The sequence below is a fragment of the Accipiter gentilis genome, chromosome 6, assembly GCF_929443795.1.
Source record: "Accipiter gentilis chromosome 6, bAccGen1.1, whole genome shotgun sequence".
Taxonomy (NCBI): Eukaryota; Metazoa; Chordata; class Aves; order Accipitriformes; family Accipitridae; genus Astur; species Astur gentilis.
Genome location: NC_064885.1, coordinates 30162202 through 30176081, shown reverse-complemented (window position 1 = coordinate 30176081; position 13880 = coordinate 30162202). Strand labels below are relative to the sequence as shown.

Sequence of the window (13880 nt, the reverse complement as noted above, 5' to 3'; positions counted from 1 at the left end):
TATGGTATTTTAAGATCTGAAAGTTAACTAGTACATCAATTTTGATTTGACACTTAACAGCAGATTTGTTATTTAACAGAGTTAAGATAAAAAGAAAGAAACTCAACAGTGAAACTAACTGCTTACACTCTAAGGGCATAATAATACTCATAGTACCTCTGAGTTTATGGCTGGTGATGAACTAGTGCATTTTGCTAAGGTATCTGCATAATGCCAGTTGATCCTGGCAGCCTGCCCATCCTTTGGAGGTAGTGCTTCAGCAATAATGACCTTATCCTGAGGTAGAATCATTCCACAGTCTCTGGCCACAGAGATAGCAGTTAACATGTTATCCCCTGTTAAACAATTGCATTTAAAAAGGTTTCAGTTAGAAAAGAATCAATACCATATACTGATATTCCACATAAAAGAAAAGGTAACAAAGCCATTTTTAAACTAGGAAGAGGACTGCCTAACATACCAGTGACGACCTTAGGGCAAACCAAGCCTACAGACAAAATTCCAAAAGCCTAGCCCGTTAAACTCCTCCCCTGCACTAACATCACTAGAAACTTTGTATGCTTCTTTCAGCCATAAAGATGTCTTATTGACCAAATTTTAGTATACATTGAAAAACAAGCAGAAAACACAGCCATTTAAAACACCACTTTTTAAACACAGTCACAGAACATGTGAACGTGAGTTGTATTGCTAGCATATCAAAACATCATTCCAACGTTGCAATACCTACGATTTAAAAAGCAAACACACATATTGCATGGAAAACACTGAGCACAGACACCTGGCCCGCTTATGGGGACAGAAGTCATTCTTACAAAAAAACACCCAATACAAAGTGACTTATCATAATATAATTCAAAATGGTAGGGACCCTTAGGAGGTCATCTAGTCCAACCTCCCACTCAAAGCAGGGTCAGTCATAAGACTAGAACAGGACTTTCACCTAGTCTGATTTGGAAGACCTCTAAGGTTTTTCATTCTTCAATTCAGTAGAAAGTAACTTGTGCATGAAGCTAGAAAGAAGAAGCTATGAAGTAGAATTAATCCCTATACCGGTTTATGAACTCTGACTTAGCAAAGCAACCGTCATCCAAAAAGAAACAGATTGGTGTCTGAATAGTCTCACAATAGTTTCTAAACTTCCCTCTTGCTATAAATACAGTGTAATTCCAGCCTATTGACACTAAAATTTTACTTCATACACTATAATTAAAATAAGACCAAAAAAGAGATGGATTTTTGTCTTTTGAGTATGAATGTTTACATGCTAACCTGTAACCATGACGGTGCGAATGTTGGCTTTATGCAAATCTTCAAGTACAGCAGGGGTTTCTTGCTTCAGCTTGTTTTGCATGATAATTAACCCCATAAAATCCATGTTGCTTTCAATAGCATCTCTATAGAAAAGGAGGCAAAGAAGAGAACATTAAGCTACACCTAATAATTGTAATTCTTCTAAAGAGCCTGGGTTTCTGTTTATCAAAGTAAAGGGAAATGTTTATTTCTAACCATGAAAAGTGAAGTATTTACTTCATAAATTGACCCGAAAGATATCATTATTCACAATCATTTATACTTATTCCCCTTGTTTTGTAGTTGAAAAAGAGTATTGAGAAAACATTGTTTCCTCTCAAGCACAATTTTTAGTTTCTTTCACGAGAACTCTTTCTAAAAGAGATTACATCCTCAAAAAGGTTACTGCTAGAAAAAATGCTCTGAAGCTAACTGCATTCACAGCCAAATTAAGATTTGTTTAGAATGCATATCTCTAATTTCCAAATTAGCTGAACCTTAACATACAAGCTACCAAACTATGTTACCAAGGCTAGTAAGATTAATAGACATTAGCTAATTAAGTAGAGCAACCAATTAACTTTAGTTTACATGAAAGTCAGTGTGTTTACAGGTCTTGGGTATTTTACTGCTACATACGATTTTCACACCCCAAATTGGAAAAGCCATTTCTCTGCTTTGTACTGCTTTGCAAAAAGTTCATCTTGTACACAGAGCTGATACAAAAGAACAGAGTCAAAGCTGGCATTTTCATAGTGATGCTACACTTTCAAACTCTATGAAAAAGACAGCATTATCCACAAAACTAGGACCAGCTGAAAAATAATTAACAGGAAATACTACTCTCTGAAGGAAGAAATGTTTCTACCTTCCAAGCCTTTCTGACACGCTTTGCAATGAGAAAATGGACATGCTGCCTATAAAGCATGAACAAACTCAAACATGCACAGGAGGGTTTCTACTACATGCTATTATCTTTAATAAACACAGATGACATAAGTATGTTCAAGTAACAGAAATCAAATGAGGTTTTCTGCCACGTTAACAAAAATTAAACACCACAAAAAATTAGTATTACAGTTCATTTCAAACTTAAAGATGTTTCTCAGAATTCACAGTATTGCAGAAAAACTTCCTTATCTTAAGTTTCTCTGTATTGTCCAGGGTACAAATAAAGAATGCACAGAACTACATATGTCAAGACAGAAGAAAGCTAAAGATGAGTAGTCATTGATTTAAACAAGAATAAACATTATATAATTAATCCAAAGCATACAGCTTTTAAAGCCTGTTACTTATTAAAAAGGGAAGTCACTCTTACCTATTAATAGTCTGGACTTTGTGCCACGTAAGTTTAGACTCCAGTTTTCTGTGAGCAAGAGCAATAACTCGGAAGCCCTGCTTCGTGTATTCTTCCAGGACACACTCAAAGTCAACAGGAACTTTAAAAAGGTCCAGTTTAGAGTTATTAAAATTATTCATGCCCCAGCTCAGCTACACAAGAAATAAAAATAGTTTGTTCCTTTACCTGTTTCCTGCTTACACAAGCTAGCAATCACTTCAGGGGCACCTTTCATGTAAGCATCCATTCTCTTCTCCCCTAGCACTCTCGCTATTACACACATACGTTGCAAAACTGAAGAAAATGGAAACTGACGCACAATTCCAATCTCATAACTGGTCTGTGTCATACAGGAAGGAAGGAAGAAAAGGGTTACATCCACATACATTCTAAGAAAAGAGGTACATGTTTAATCAAAAAACCATACTTACCGAAAGCTCAAACAACTCCTAAAAAAAAAGAAAAAATACACTTACTGTAAATATTAATTTTTAAGTATTTTTCCAGCTACAAACTATTTCAACATAAATCAGTAAATTAATCTACACAGCACTCTCAATATAAAGTCACATATATTAGCAGTGGATTTCATAAAAACTGAATATGAATATACTACATCTGTTTAAAATCCTTTAAGTGAGACATAACAGAACTTCCGAGCTTGATTTCTTGATTAGAATTTGCAAGACCTTTCATAGTCCAGCCTGTCTGTTTAGCCTATGTAAGTGATTAAAGTACTATGGTATTTCAGAATGAGGCCATGATTATTACATATATCTCCAAAAAATCATGTAATAAGTTTCAAGAATGTTCACATCAACTACTGCCGTTTACTGCTGTGCCTGTACAGAGTTCTGAACACAAAAAAAGATGCTTCTATCTACCACAGAATAAGATTCAGAGAGGAACCAACTTGTTGTACTCTCCCACTACCCTGCTCTGTGATAATCTGGATATACAGTCACATGCTTAAATTTCCCCTCCTGAAGTATTCAAGAATACTTCAAAATGCAGATAGAAAAAAAAAATTAAATCTGCCATGTACATTTTATTTTTAACTTGGCACTTAAAGCATACATCTCGAAGGTATGACAGCGGCAAGAATTCAGTGCCACGCAGTGACATTAACAAAAAATTGTTTTAACTGAAACTGCAAGGTGAACACACCTAAGCACTTCATTAGCACCATAAGAATTTGGTAATGATACTAATATTAAAGTGTGTAAACTCAAAAATCATTGCAGCACTTTATAACCAGTCCATAAGGGTAATAATCAGTCTGCTCACCTTGAAAGTGGCATACACTGAACCACTACCTTCAACAACAGTTCAAACATGTCTTCTCTATCTGTCATCAAAAACCACACAGTTTTGATCCTGTTTGAATTGTATCAGCCTGAACCATAGCATGCAATAAAATGTATTTGTTTAACATGAAGGATTACTTTAACTCAAAGAATTGTTTTAAATTTTTATACCATTTCTTGATTTGTTGCTTGCTTGGATTCTGGGAAAAGTTGTTTTGAAGGTCGAACCACTGTCGGCATGATTCGATTATGAAGGGCTGTTTCCTCTTCAGTTGCTTCTTCTAAAATCTGTATTAAAAATAATCAACTAATTTATACATTCATTATCTTTGATATTCTCATAATGTAATTTTCAGGGGAAAAAAAAACAGGCTTGGAAGTCAGCCCACGGTGCAATGATCTTTCTAAATAAATTTTCCTGTGAGAATTAAGTGTCTTAATTTAGCAGTTAATTTAAGATCCACTTAGTTATTTTACATGTTTATAATATGCATTGAAACTTTGCCACACACATCAGAAAGCAGTAAATTATCTCTTCAGATTCTTTCAGTTCTATGAATTGTTGCACAGAACACATTTTAGGAACATTTTCTTATTAAGACTTTCTTTGACACAGAGGCATTGTCAAAAGCCCACCACTTTACAGTTGCAGCTTGAAACAGCATATAATGGTTTATCTTGTACGTAAAAGCATAGGAAATTTCAGGTTACTAATCTTAAAAAAGTTGCTTCTCTTGAAACAAGCAGACACTTACCCATCCTATTGCTTCAAACATCTTCAAATCAAGAGGATCCCCAGAAAGTACCCCTTCAATTTTTGTAAGGGAATGACAAGTTGCCATGCAAGCAACAAACTCAGACTTCAGCAAGCTCTCACTGCAAGCCCTCTCTTCCGGCAAAAGGAAACTAAAACAATGAAGTAATAATATACTTAGCACTATAATTATTTATTATGAGCCAATTCAAAAGGTTTGTTTAGATTAACAGAAGAAAATTGACTGCACAAGTCTCTTGTATTTTCACACATCACAGAAAACAGATTAAGACTCTGGGCTGAAATCTTGAGAAGAAGTCACAACTTCTGTCTCCTTCAAAAACTGTGTTAATTCACTGTCTACTTTCATTCCTCATACAGAGGCCTCTTATCACTTTGTACTTAACAAAATTAGCTAAGCTAATTCATTTTAGCAGCCCAAGAAGTCACTTAGGAGGACAGGATTAAGGAAACATGCTATTCTTTAACTGCATAATTTCTGCGGTATGAACCTAATGAGTCTCAGACTTTAACACATTAAATGCCACCTCAGCCTCATAAGATGGTTTTAACTTTCACTACACCTAAACTGTATTTTCAGTTGCATTCTTACAGCTCATTACAGAAATGCAAACATATATGAGCTCACATTGAATTTTCTGTTCTATTCTGCTGAAGCTGTTAAAGCACAACAAAGTATCATATTTGCTATCAGCTCTGAGCTTATCCTTACCGCGCATTTTCCACCCGCTGAATTCCCCAAAGATCCAAACCATCCTCAGTAAGTGTGCCAGTCTGCAAAATAAACCAAGGGGCATGGCAAGAAGAGAAAGCTTTCAGAAAGAAGTTACCCTCAGGTAAAGCAAAAATTAACAGCTAATTAACCAAACTACACTTGAACAATATATTTTATTTTGTTTTCACTTAAAAATCAAGACTTTGGGACAGGAAATACAGTATCTTCCTTGCTTTTTGCTAGTAACTAAGTTCCAACCCTGTAAAATAACTTTAAAAATCATTCAAAGTAATCATGCCCCTCCTTGGAGACAGGGCAAACAAAACAGACCCTTAAAATCCAGAGATAATAGCTCAACATCTCTATACTCAGGGGATGAGGGCAACAGAAAATAGGTACTAAACCCTTAGTGCTACTTTCTTACATAGTTAAAACAGTAACAGGAATATATTTACAAGAGAAATAATAAATTTAGTGTGGGTACTTCAGATTTTAGATAAAAATCTAAGGAGGAAAATAAATTTTATCTAAGAATTAGCTAAAAGGAAAGGATTCTGGCTAGTGGCATTACTGTCTTTCACTCATGTTTCTGTTAAGGAATAATAACAAAATATGCTGATTTGGCTTTTTATTGAAATAAATTAAAATGAGAAACAAGTCTGACCTGACACTTCAATTTTCCAGAAGTCTGTGTACTAAATAAAACTCTTAGTAGACCCCAACTCTCACATTTCTGGGGTGCCAGTAGTAAATTAGGACTTGAAGCCTTGAGATAAGAAAGCAGCTCTGGAATATAACAACTTTTTATAGCAGACTAAATTAAGTGACTTAATAGGTGGTAAATACCGAATACCTGGAAGCTAACAGCACAAAAATGATCTAACTTATATGAAAGTGATGAATTTTCCTGTAGTTGCTAGTCTATACAAATTCCCATTTAAAATACAATGCCTCTCTAGGTGGCAACACAAAGTTTCAAAATTCACCTAACCTTATCAAAACACACAAGATTCAGCTGGCCACAAATATTTATCCTTTGTGGGCTGATGCAGAAAATGCCAATTTTTTTCAGCCTTCTTTGTGCATAAACAATGCCAGCAGTCATGGCAGCAGGGAGCGCTGGAGGCACTGTGATAGTGATAATGTCAAGAGACTCTATGATGATGGTATGAGCCGGAACCTGCAATAAAGGTCAGAGTTAACAAACAAGAACTCACCACTTAAAGATTCACTATCCCACTGAAACATCACATTGCCTTTACCAAAAGCAAAATCCACACATTGTTTTCCCCAGTACAGCATGTTCTGGATTGCCCAGAAACCTAGCACAATCTTGACCCATCATCAGCAACCATGATAATCCACTCCTAAATTATCCACAACCCGTAACTTCAAGTTTTCACTTTTTCTCCTGCAAATATATTCCTTTAAAACAGTAACTGAATAATGCAAAATTTTTTGAAAGAAACAAATTAGTTATCAGGTTATCAGTTTCTTGGTAAGGATTTTTTTGCCTGCAGCATGCTTTAGATGTGCTGTGTCCTATTTCTTCCAATTGGATATCAGTCAGACAGTAATCTTACATATAATAAAGTCTACTAATTGGGTCAACAGAAGTTGAGGTAAAATCAAATTTCACTGTAATATATTCAAATTCTGCTTCTCTGCTGAATTTTGTTCTCAGTAAGCTTTACTCTCTCGTTCCATTGATACAAACTGAAGCAAAGAAATTTTCGCTTAAACCTAATTGTTTCTCATCATCTGAAGTGTGTTGGAAATAATGATCAACCCTCTTCTAAAATAAGACAGTTCTGGACCAGAAATTAAAACATACCTCATTTAAGATGCTATTGACAACTGTGTAAAGAAACCCAATGCCCGCCACCACTACCAGAGACAGGAGAAACAAATAGGCATCTCTGTAGAGTTTAAAATCAGTTGGCTTTGGATATAGTATGGAACGAACAAGCTGTCCTTTAGCAGTACTAAAGCCTAGAAATAAAAAGAAGTTATTAAAAGCACAGACAAGAGCAAAGCTATTCAAATATATTAAAAACCCCAATGAAACCCTTAAGCTACTCATTTCATTAAGACTGTTTCTCAGTATACAGTAACAGATGTTTTGCAATACTGTAATTACGGTGCTTCAAATATGTATGTGCACATCATACTAAATGCTTCTTTCCTATGGCAAGGACATGCAGCTGATGCAAATGAACCCCTCTCCTACAGCAGCAGGTTTGACCTGGAAGAGATTGTTGTACTGCATTTTGTCCCCCATGGTGCAGAGCTAGTGGGTATATTTATAAGTTGTCTAATTAAGCCAGTCCTTGCAAAAAGAAAATGAAGTTACTCATAGAGTCCAACCTTAAGTACTTAAAAGGCAAATCTCTGTAAGTCTCCTTGACAGCCAGAAAGAAAAATTCAGAAAAAACTGTGGTGCACAGAGTCTTTTGGATAAACCCACCTCTTGATCACATTTTGACATACACGCTAATATATCCATGAACTGAGTTTCAGGAACAAATGAAAAGAATACATTTAGTTGATTGGTATTTTATGTATATTTTAGCTGTATAATCAAACATTTCATGTTAAAGCCTTAACTCTGAAGAGTACTGTCAGTACAGGCCCAGCAGATCAATCTTATAACCTGATTTAGGACAAGATTAAGACTACATGTCTTTGCACACAACCATATGGAGTTCTGCTCTCCTAGAATTCTTCTAAGGACTAAATTTTCTAGCATCTTCAATTTTGTGGCATCCCCCTCCCTCAGAGAAAGGGATTTTTACTTGTATCTCACACTAGGTAAGAATTACTTTCATTCTTACTATCGGACATCTTAGGAGTGAGAAGCTACAAGCACTGTGACATCTGTCCAGTGCTGTGGAGTGGGAAATTCCCTACTTGCCTAAAAGCCATCCCTGTAAACCAGGCAGGAGAACAGAGACAATTTTATACCCCTTTGCTCCTCTCTCTATATATAGTCATAGCAGGAAAAGTGTACTTGTCCATATGTAAAATCTGAACAAGGTCCACAGAGCTAAATTCATCCTGTTTACAACATAGGATGACCTGTCATGGGCAAAGAGAAGATTTAAAAAATGACTTCACATGCCAGGGCAGTAAGGCTCAGTGTGTTGGAAGCAATTACAATTCTCCTTGTAAGAGTTCCAGACCATGGTTTCAGGCTTTAAAAAAACCCAACATTATCCTTCCCACAGAATAGGAGAAGTAAGTCTTCAGCAGTTCATTTCTGTTGCTGTTTTGGACCACCTATCTGTATATACACATCAGGCTGGGCACATAAAATTTCTTATTTAAGAAACAAAAGAAGTTGAGATGGATATTATTAAAGGGAAGATGTGTTCCAGGAAAGGAAATATTTTTCTTTGAAAAACAGACTAATAAAAGCCTCCAGAAAGACATTAATGAACTTAAAAAAATCAGAACATTTACAGCTAAAACAGACTAACAGAAGGTGACGAGAAGACACCAGAGAAAGAAGAGGCTAATTAGGTTGAAGTTACTTGTTGGAAAACTTGCTTTAAATAGTATTCTAGTCAATATAGTCAAATTTATTCTATCCAATACTATTGTAGCTTGGATTATAGCTTACATTCATTTATTTTGTGGTGGTTTTCTTCAGATCATCTTTGTAAAGCAGAATCCCACAACTACATTAGTCTGTGCAATAGTTTTTAATAGAACATCTGTGTTATCTAAAACCAAACCTTTAAAATATTAGTATGAATAAACACTTCTGTAGAAAGGGCTAGGTCAAACACATTTTTTTAAGCAAACGTTATGTGCTTTGACAAAACTATGGGCAAAGAAAAACATCTGACATTGCCAATGACTCCACTAAAATAAGCTGTTCCCTGCTACCCAACCAATCCGAAGGTATGACAAACGTTTTCAAAGAGGCATATGTAGTTGAAGTAACACACCATAAAAGAAATCTAAAGTACCTGAAAATGCATTCAGGTAAGTTTTAAATTGATGCTAAAGACTGATTCACTTTCTTGCTTGCCAACTGATACTTTCCAGGCCATTACCTAGCTCTATTATTGTTGTACGACATTTATCAAATTATTTCGGGTATACACGTTTATCCAAGCTTAGCAACATTCAATACAATACTCCTAAGTATCAGTTGACATACACCTACAAAAGCAAGTAGTATGTTAACAAGTGATAAACTCAACATTCAATACCTGTTCTCAGTACTAGAGCTTTGACCAATTCTCCAGTATAAAAACGGGTTTGAATGACATTGGTTCCACAGAACAAAGTATGCCGTTTATGCACTTCTGGACTGTATATTTCATCTCCCATTGCTTTCGGATATTCTGAAGGATTTGGTAGATTAATCTTTGTGACAGGAACACTTTCACCTTAAATGGAAAAAGAGTCTCTAAGCAAGATCAAATAAGAATAGACTTTTTTTCCTTCACGACTTCAAGTAGAACAATATAATCTCACTTCATCAGCACAGAAGCAGACTTATAGAAGTCATCTTCCTTTCAGCACGTTATTAGGTAGTCTCTCACCCGTCAGCCTCAGCTCATCAGATTCCTTATCCAAATCCTATTTAACTCTATTCATTATTCACCAATACAGTTTTTGTGCCTCTTACTTCAAATCAGATAGGTGTAAAATACAGTTCATTGAAAGAAAACAGGACAAGCTTCCTTCTCCTGATCCAAGGCATCACCCCATCTTTACTCAGAAAAACTAGGAGCTGAAGAAATTTATTCTCAGCTCTTTTGGTGACCAAGTACACTCAAGCTAGGATTGCAATCAATTTTTATCAGTTGCTAGCAGCAGCAAGGGGCTTAAGTATATTCCAAGAATTGAACATGATAAAACACACAATCTCTGAACTACAATATTCTAAACGCTGCCAGTTTGGACAGATTATGCTAGGAATAACAAAAAATCCATCCTACTCACTGAAGCTGTCCTTCAAATACATCAGGTCCCTGGTTTCAGAGTATGCAGGCACAACTGGAGATAATTTCTGTTTTTAAATACAGCAGAACATTCTACTTACTACCTTCATTCTTGGAAGCAGCTAAAAAGTTTGGGCAAAAATTTTCCTGAAGAAACACACTGCAGAACTCAATCTGCACTGAGAACACAAAGTCAAGAGGCAGGAAGACAAACTATCAAGAAGAAAGCTTTTCGACAAAAAACCATCACTCATATTTGGAGTTGCCAAGCAGTACGAGGTAGCTGTTGCAGATAACCAGAACACAAGTACCTAGGTACTTAGGAGCATATATAATTGCAAGAACATACACATTTCAAGCAAAATAAACATATCCACTTCTGCTAGAACATACTGCAAGTTAAGCATGCACACAGGTATAACCTAATAGGTTTAGCCACACAAAATGGTATCAAGTTTACTTTACCTGTTAACATACTTTCATTTACAATGCAAGTACCACTGAGAAGTACTGCATCACAGGGCATAATTGTCCCATTAGATGGAATCAACATGATATCTCCAGGCACAAGGTCGGTGGAAAGGATTTCTTCTATTTCTGAATATTAAAACACAAAGAAGTTTACCTGAAAACAGCCACCATCTACAAAACCTGATAAAGATCCTCACAGCCAAGGTCCAGATGGTGACAACTAAGCTTATACTCTATTTTATTAATGGCATTATGAAAAGTTTTTGAAAAGATACAGAAAAAGCCATTGATAAACCCAATTCCATCACAGATTATACTCTAGAACACATGGACATAGTTCATCATAACAAATGAAAGGAGTCAAGCTTGTACAAAAGCTATTAACAGTTAACTACAGTATAACTTCAGTATAAAGACACAAGTCCAACACAAATGCATGTCTTGCAAAACCTAACCAACTTCAGCTACTGTGGTATCCAAATGAGCAAAAATCCAGAAATCAATTTGCAGCCCCTGCTGGGTAATAAATTGTAATGGAAACCCAACACATGCATGTCTGGAAGCCAAAAAAGAAACTACAATGACAGTTACATATGTGGAGTAGTAGATAATGAGAAACAGGAATAAGACAAGCAGAAAATCTAGGGAAAAAACTGATGCTCGCTAAAAAAACCATCTAGAAGGGTAATCATGAACAGATTATTATCCTATCTAAATTCCACTTTGCAACTTCTTTTTCCCCATGCAATTTTGCAAAGAAATGGAAGCATTTCAAGGTGATCAAAGAACGAACAGATGCACACCAACTTTACACTCACACTTAATGAACAATTTAAACTCAACCTTCCAAACTGCCTGTGAAATTTACCTTGGTTTCCTCTGCAGACAGAAACCCTGACAATGCTGTGAGCTGCTACCATGTCATGTAACATAACATATTGCTGCAAAGGGGAGAAAACAGTTCATTATTTAAAAGCACAGGTTGTCTTCTTCTAAATGCACGCTCTATCTCTACAAGTAGAAGCGATGAGATTCTTTACTAACATTCTTTTACAACAAAATGTTACTCAAAACGTTCTCTTGAACATAGTTTAGGAAACCTATGGGCAAATAAAGCTAGAGTGCATCAACCTGTACAGGTTCCTACTTTTAACGGCATTCTGGAAGCAAATACACATGCCACACAAAATGTTATAAAAATGTTTGGTCATTAACATACGTAAGTAAAAACTGCAGTAGTTGTATGAACTTGGATTAAGGTAAGGTGGGGACGTGGGGGGTTGTTTCTGGTCTGAATTCAGAGATTGAAATTTAAGGATAACTACTACTTTGATTTGAATCAGCTACAGCTAAGTCTACAGAGAAAAATGCATTGCCAATTTAACAATCCACGTTTGTCTGGTGCTCAATTCCGTTGGACTTTTCCAAACAGAAGGAAACAATGGAATCCCTACTGTCAATAAAACTTGGTACATAAACCTGTGTCCAGGTTTTATTTAAGTGAGGTAGTGTTTCTGTTATCTGAGGTCAACCTACTGATTCAACAGCATGGAAAGTCAACAGAGAAGGGTCTCAAAGGGAACTGTAAATCCAAATTCTTTCAGCTAAAAGAGGGAAAACCCATAGCAATATTCTACCTGTATACCTCTGAAAAATTCTTAAAGATTTGTAGGCAATTTCATATCAAAATAAACCAATCAGTAAAAAGCTGAAAAGATGTATCTTTTTTCTTTGAACTTACCTTTCTAATGGTGTAGAGTGAGCTAACAATGGATATTACAGACATGATCACAATTGCTAATGCATAGTAGTGATATTCATCAGTGATCCACAATATCACACTGAACAACTGAAAAATGTAAAAAGGGTTGAGAACCTAGAAGAGTGACAGAACATTAAAGTTACACCAAAAGGTCACACACATTCTCTGTCAGAAGAGTCAGAATCATCCTCTTCCTCCATGGAGGAGATAAACCTTTCTGTTCTTTATGCATGATTTCTGTCTGTTTTGCCAACCCAATCCCTCTTTTTCACCACTTCCTCAACCCCTCAAAAGCACAGTTCTCGCTAAAATAATACATTAATACATTTAAGTCTGTGTGCATTTTCCCCCTATACCTCAAAGCAAAATGATAGGAACATCTGATGCACCTTAAGTTACAATTCTTAAATTAATTTGGATGTTATTATCCATTTCTTATTAATAAATGCACTGACACCTCAAGTTCTTACTCTGTTATAGTTCAGGTTGGAGAGTTTCTTTGTTCAAAAGTTTCTGTCATGCATTATTATAGTACATGGATAAGAACTCAATTATTCAAATCCACCTGATACATGGAAAATTGAACAAATCTAACAAAAGTATATGCAAGAACACATTTGATTTGATGCATATGTTGTCATGTATAATCCCTGGTCTGATAATGGAGAACACAATTAGTTGTTTTATGTTTGAAATTAACGAGAAATAAGTAAGATGAACATCCTCTCAAAGAATTCTGACACATTTTCTAACATCCTTGCTAAGGCACCAGGTTGTGAACTCTGAAGAGCTTACAGTTAAGGCCTCTTAAGTTTGGAGAGGTCAAAAATGGGGGAAGGTTTCTGGTTTACGTTATTATTTGAAGAACAGTCCAATAATCATTGTACTTAAAGTAACTTTTAATGATATACTTTTTTTTTTTCAATTTGTTAAAGAAAAGATCTTACCTCCTTAATCAGAAGCTTAAAAATGGAAGGCACTTTCACAGCAATTTCATTTACTCCATAGAATGCTTTTCTGCATTAGAAAAGTAAAAATATCAAAAGACAGTTAAAATTATTACAAATCTTACTCACTTCAAAGTAATTCCATTAATATGAGAACGTATAAAATATTACTTAATCTGTGGCCCCTTTTATTTATCATACTGTTTCAAAAGCTGTTCATCAAAAAACATTTACCCAGTGAGATGTTCCAATACAAAGATAATTATTTAATACTTCAATTTCAACTGTAACTTAATTATTAGGTTCTTTC

The 13880-nt window shown here is 35.5% G+C and overlaps 1 protein-coding gene across 4 annotated transcripts in view; it reads right to left on the bottom strand.

Moving 5' to 3' along the window:
- Positions 1 to 13880, bottom strand: part of ATP13A3 (ATPase 13A3) — a 57873-nt gene that overhangs the window by 12931 nt on the left and 31062 nt on the right. For 3 of the 4 annotated variants that reach the window (XM_049803116.1, XM_049803114.1, XM_049803117.1), the window contains 15 exons: positions 13571 to 13640; positions 12603 to 12737; positions 11730 to 11802; positions 10856 to 10987; positions 9653 to 9832; positions 7267 to 7424; positions 6424 to 6612; positions 5430 to 5491; positions 4698 to 4848; positions 4114 to 4230; positions 3067 to 3084; positions 2822 to 2975; positions 2615 to 2735; positions 1273 to 1397; positions 157 to 335 (listed from right to left, as the gene is read on the bottom strand). In XM_049803116.1, coding sequence (XP_049659073.1) covers positions 157 to 335; positions 1273 to 1397; positions 2615 to 2735; positions 2822 to 2975; positions 3067 to 3084; positions 4114 to 4230; positions 4698 to 4848; positions 5430 to 5491; positions 6424 to 6612; positions 7267 to 7424; positions 9653 to 9832; positions 10856 to 10987; positions 11730 to 11802; positions 12603 to 12737; positions 13571 to 13640 — 1864 coding nt within the window. The remainder of the gene's footprint in view (positions 1 to 156; positions 336 to 1272; positions 1398 to 2614; positions 2736 to 2821; positions 2976 to 3066; positions 3085 to 4113; positions 4231 to 4697; positions 4849 to 5429; positions 5492 to 6423; positions 6613 to 7266; positions 7425 to 9652; positions 9833 to 10855; positions 10988 to 11729; positions 11803 to 12602; positions 12738 to 13570; positions 13641 to 13880) is intronic. The other variant, XM_049803115.1, reaches the window with a different exon arrangement.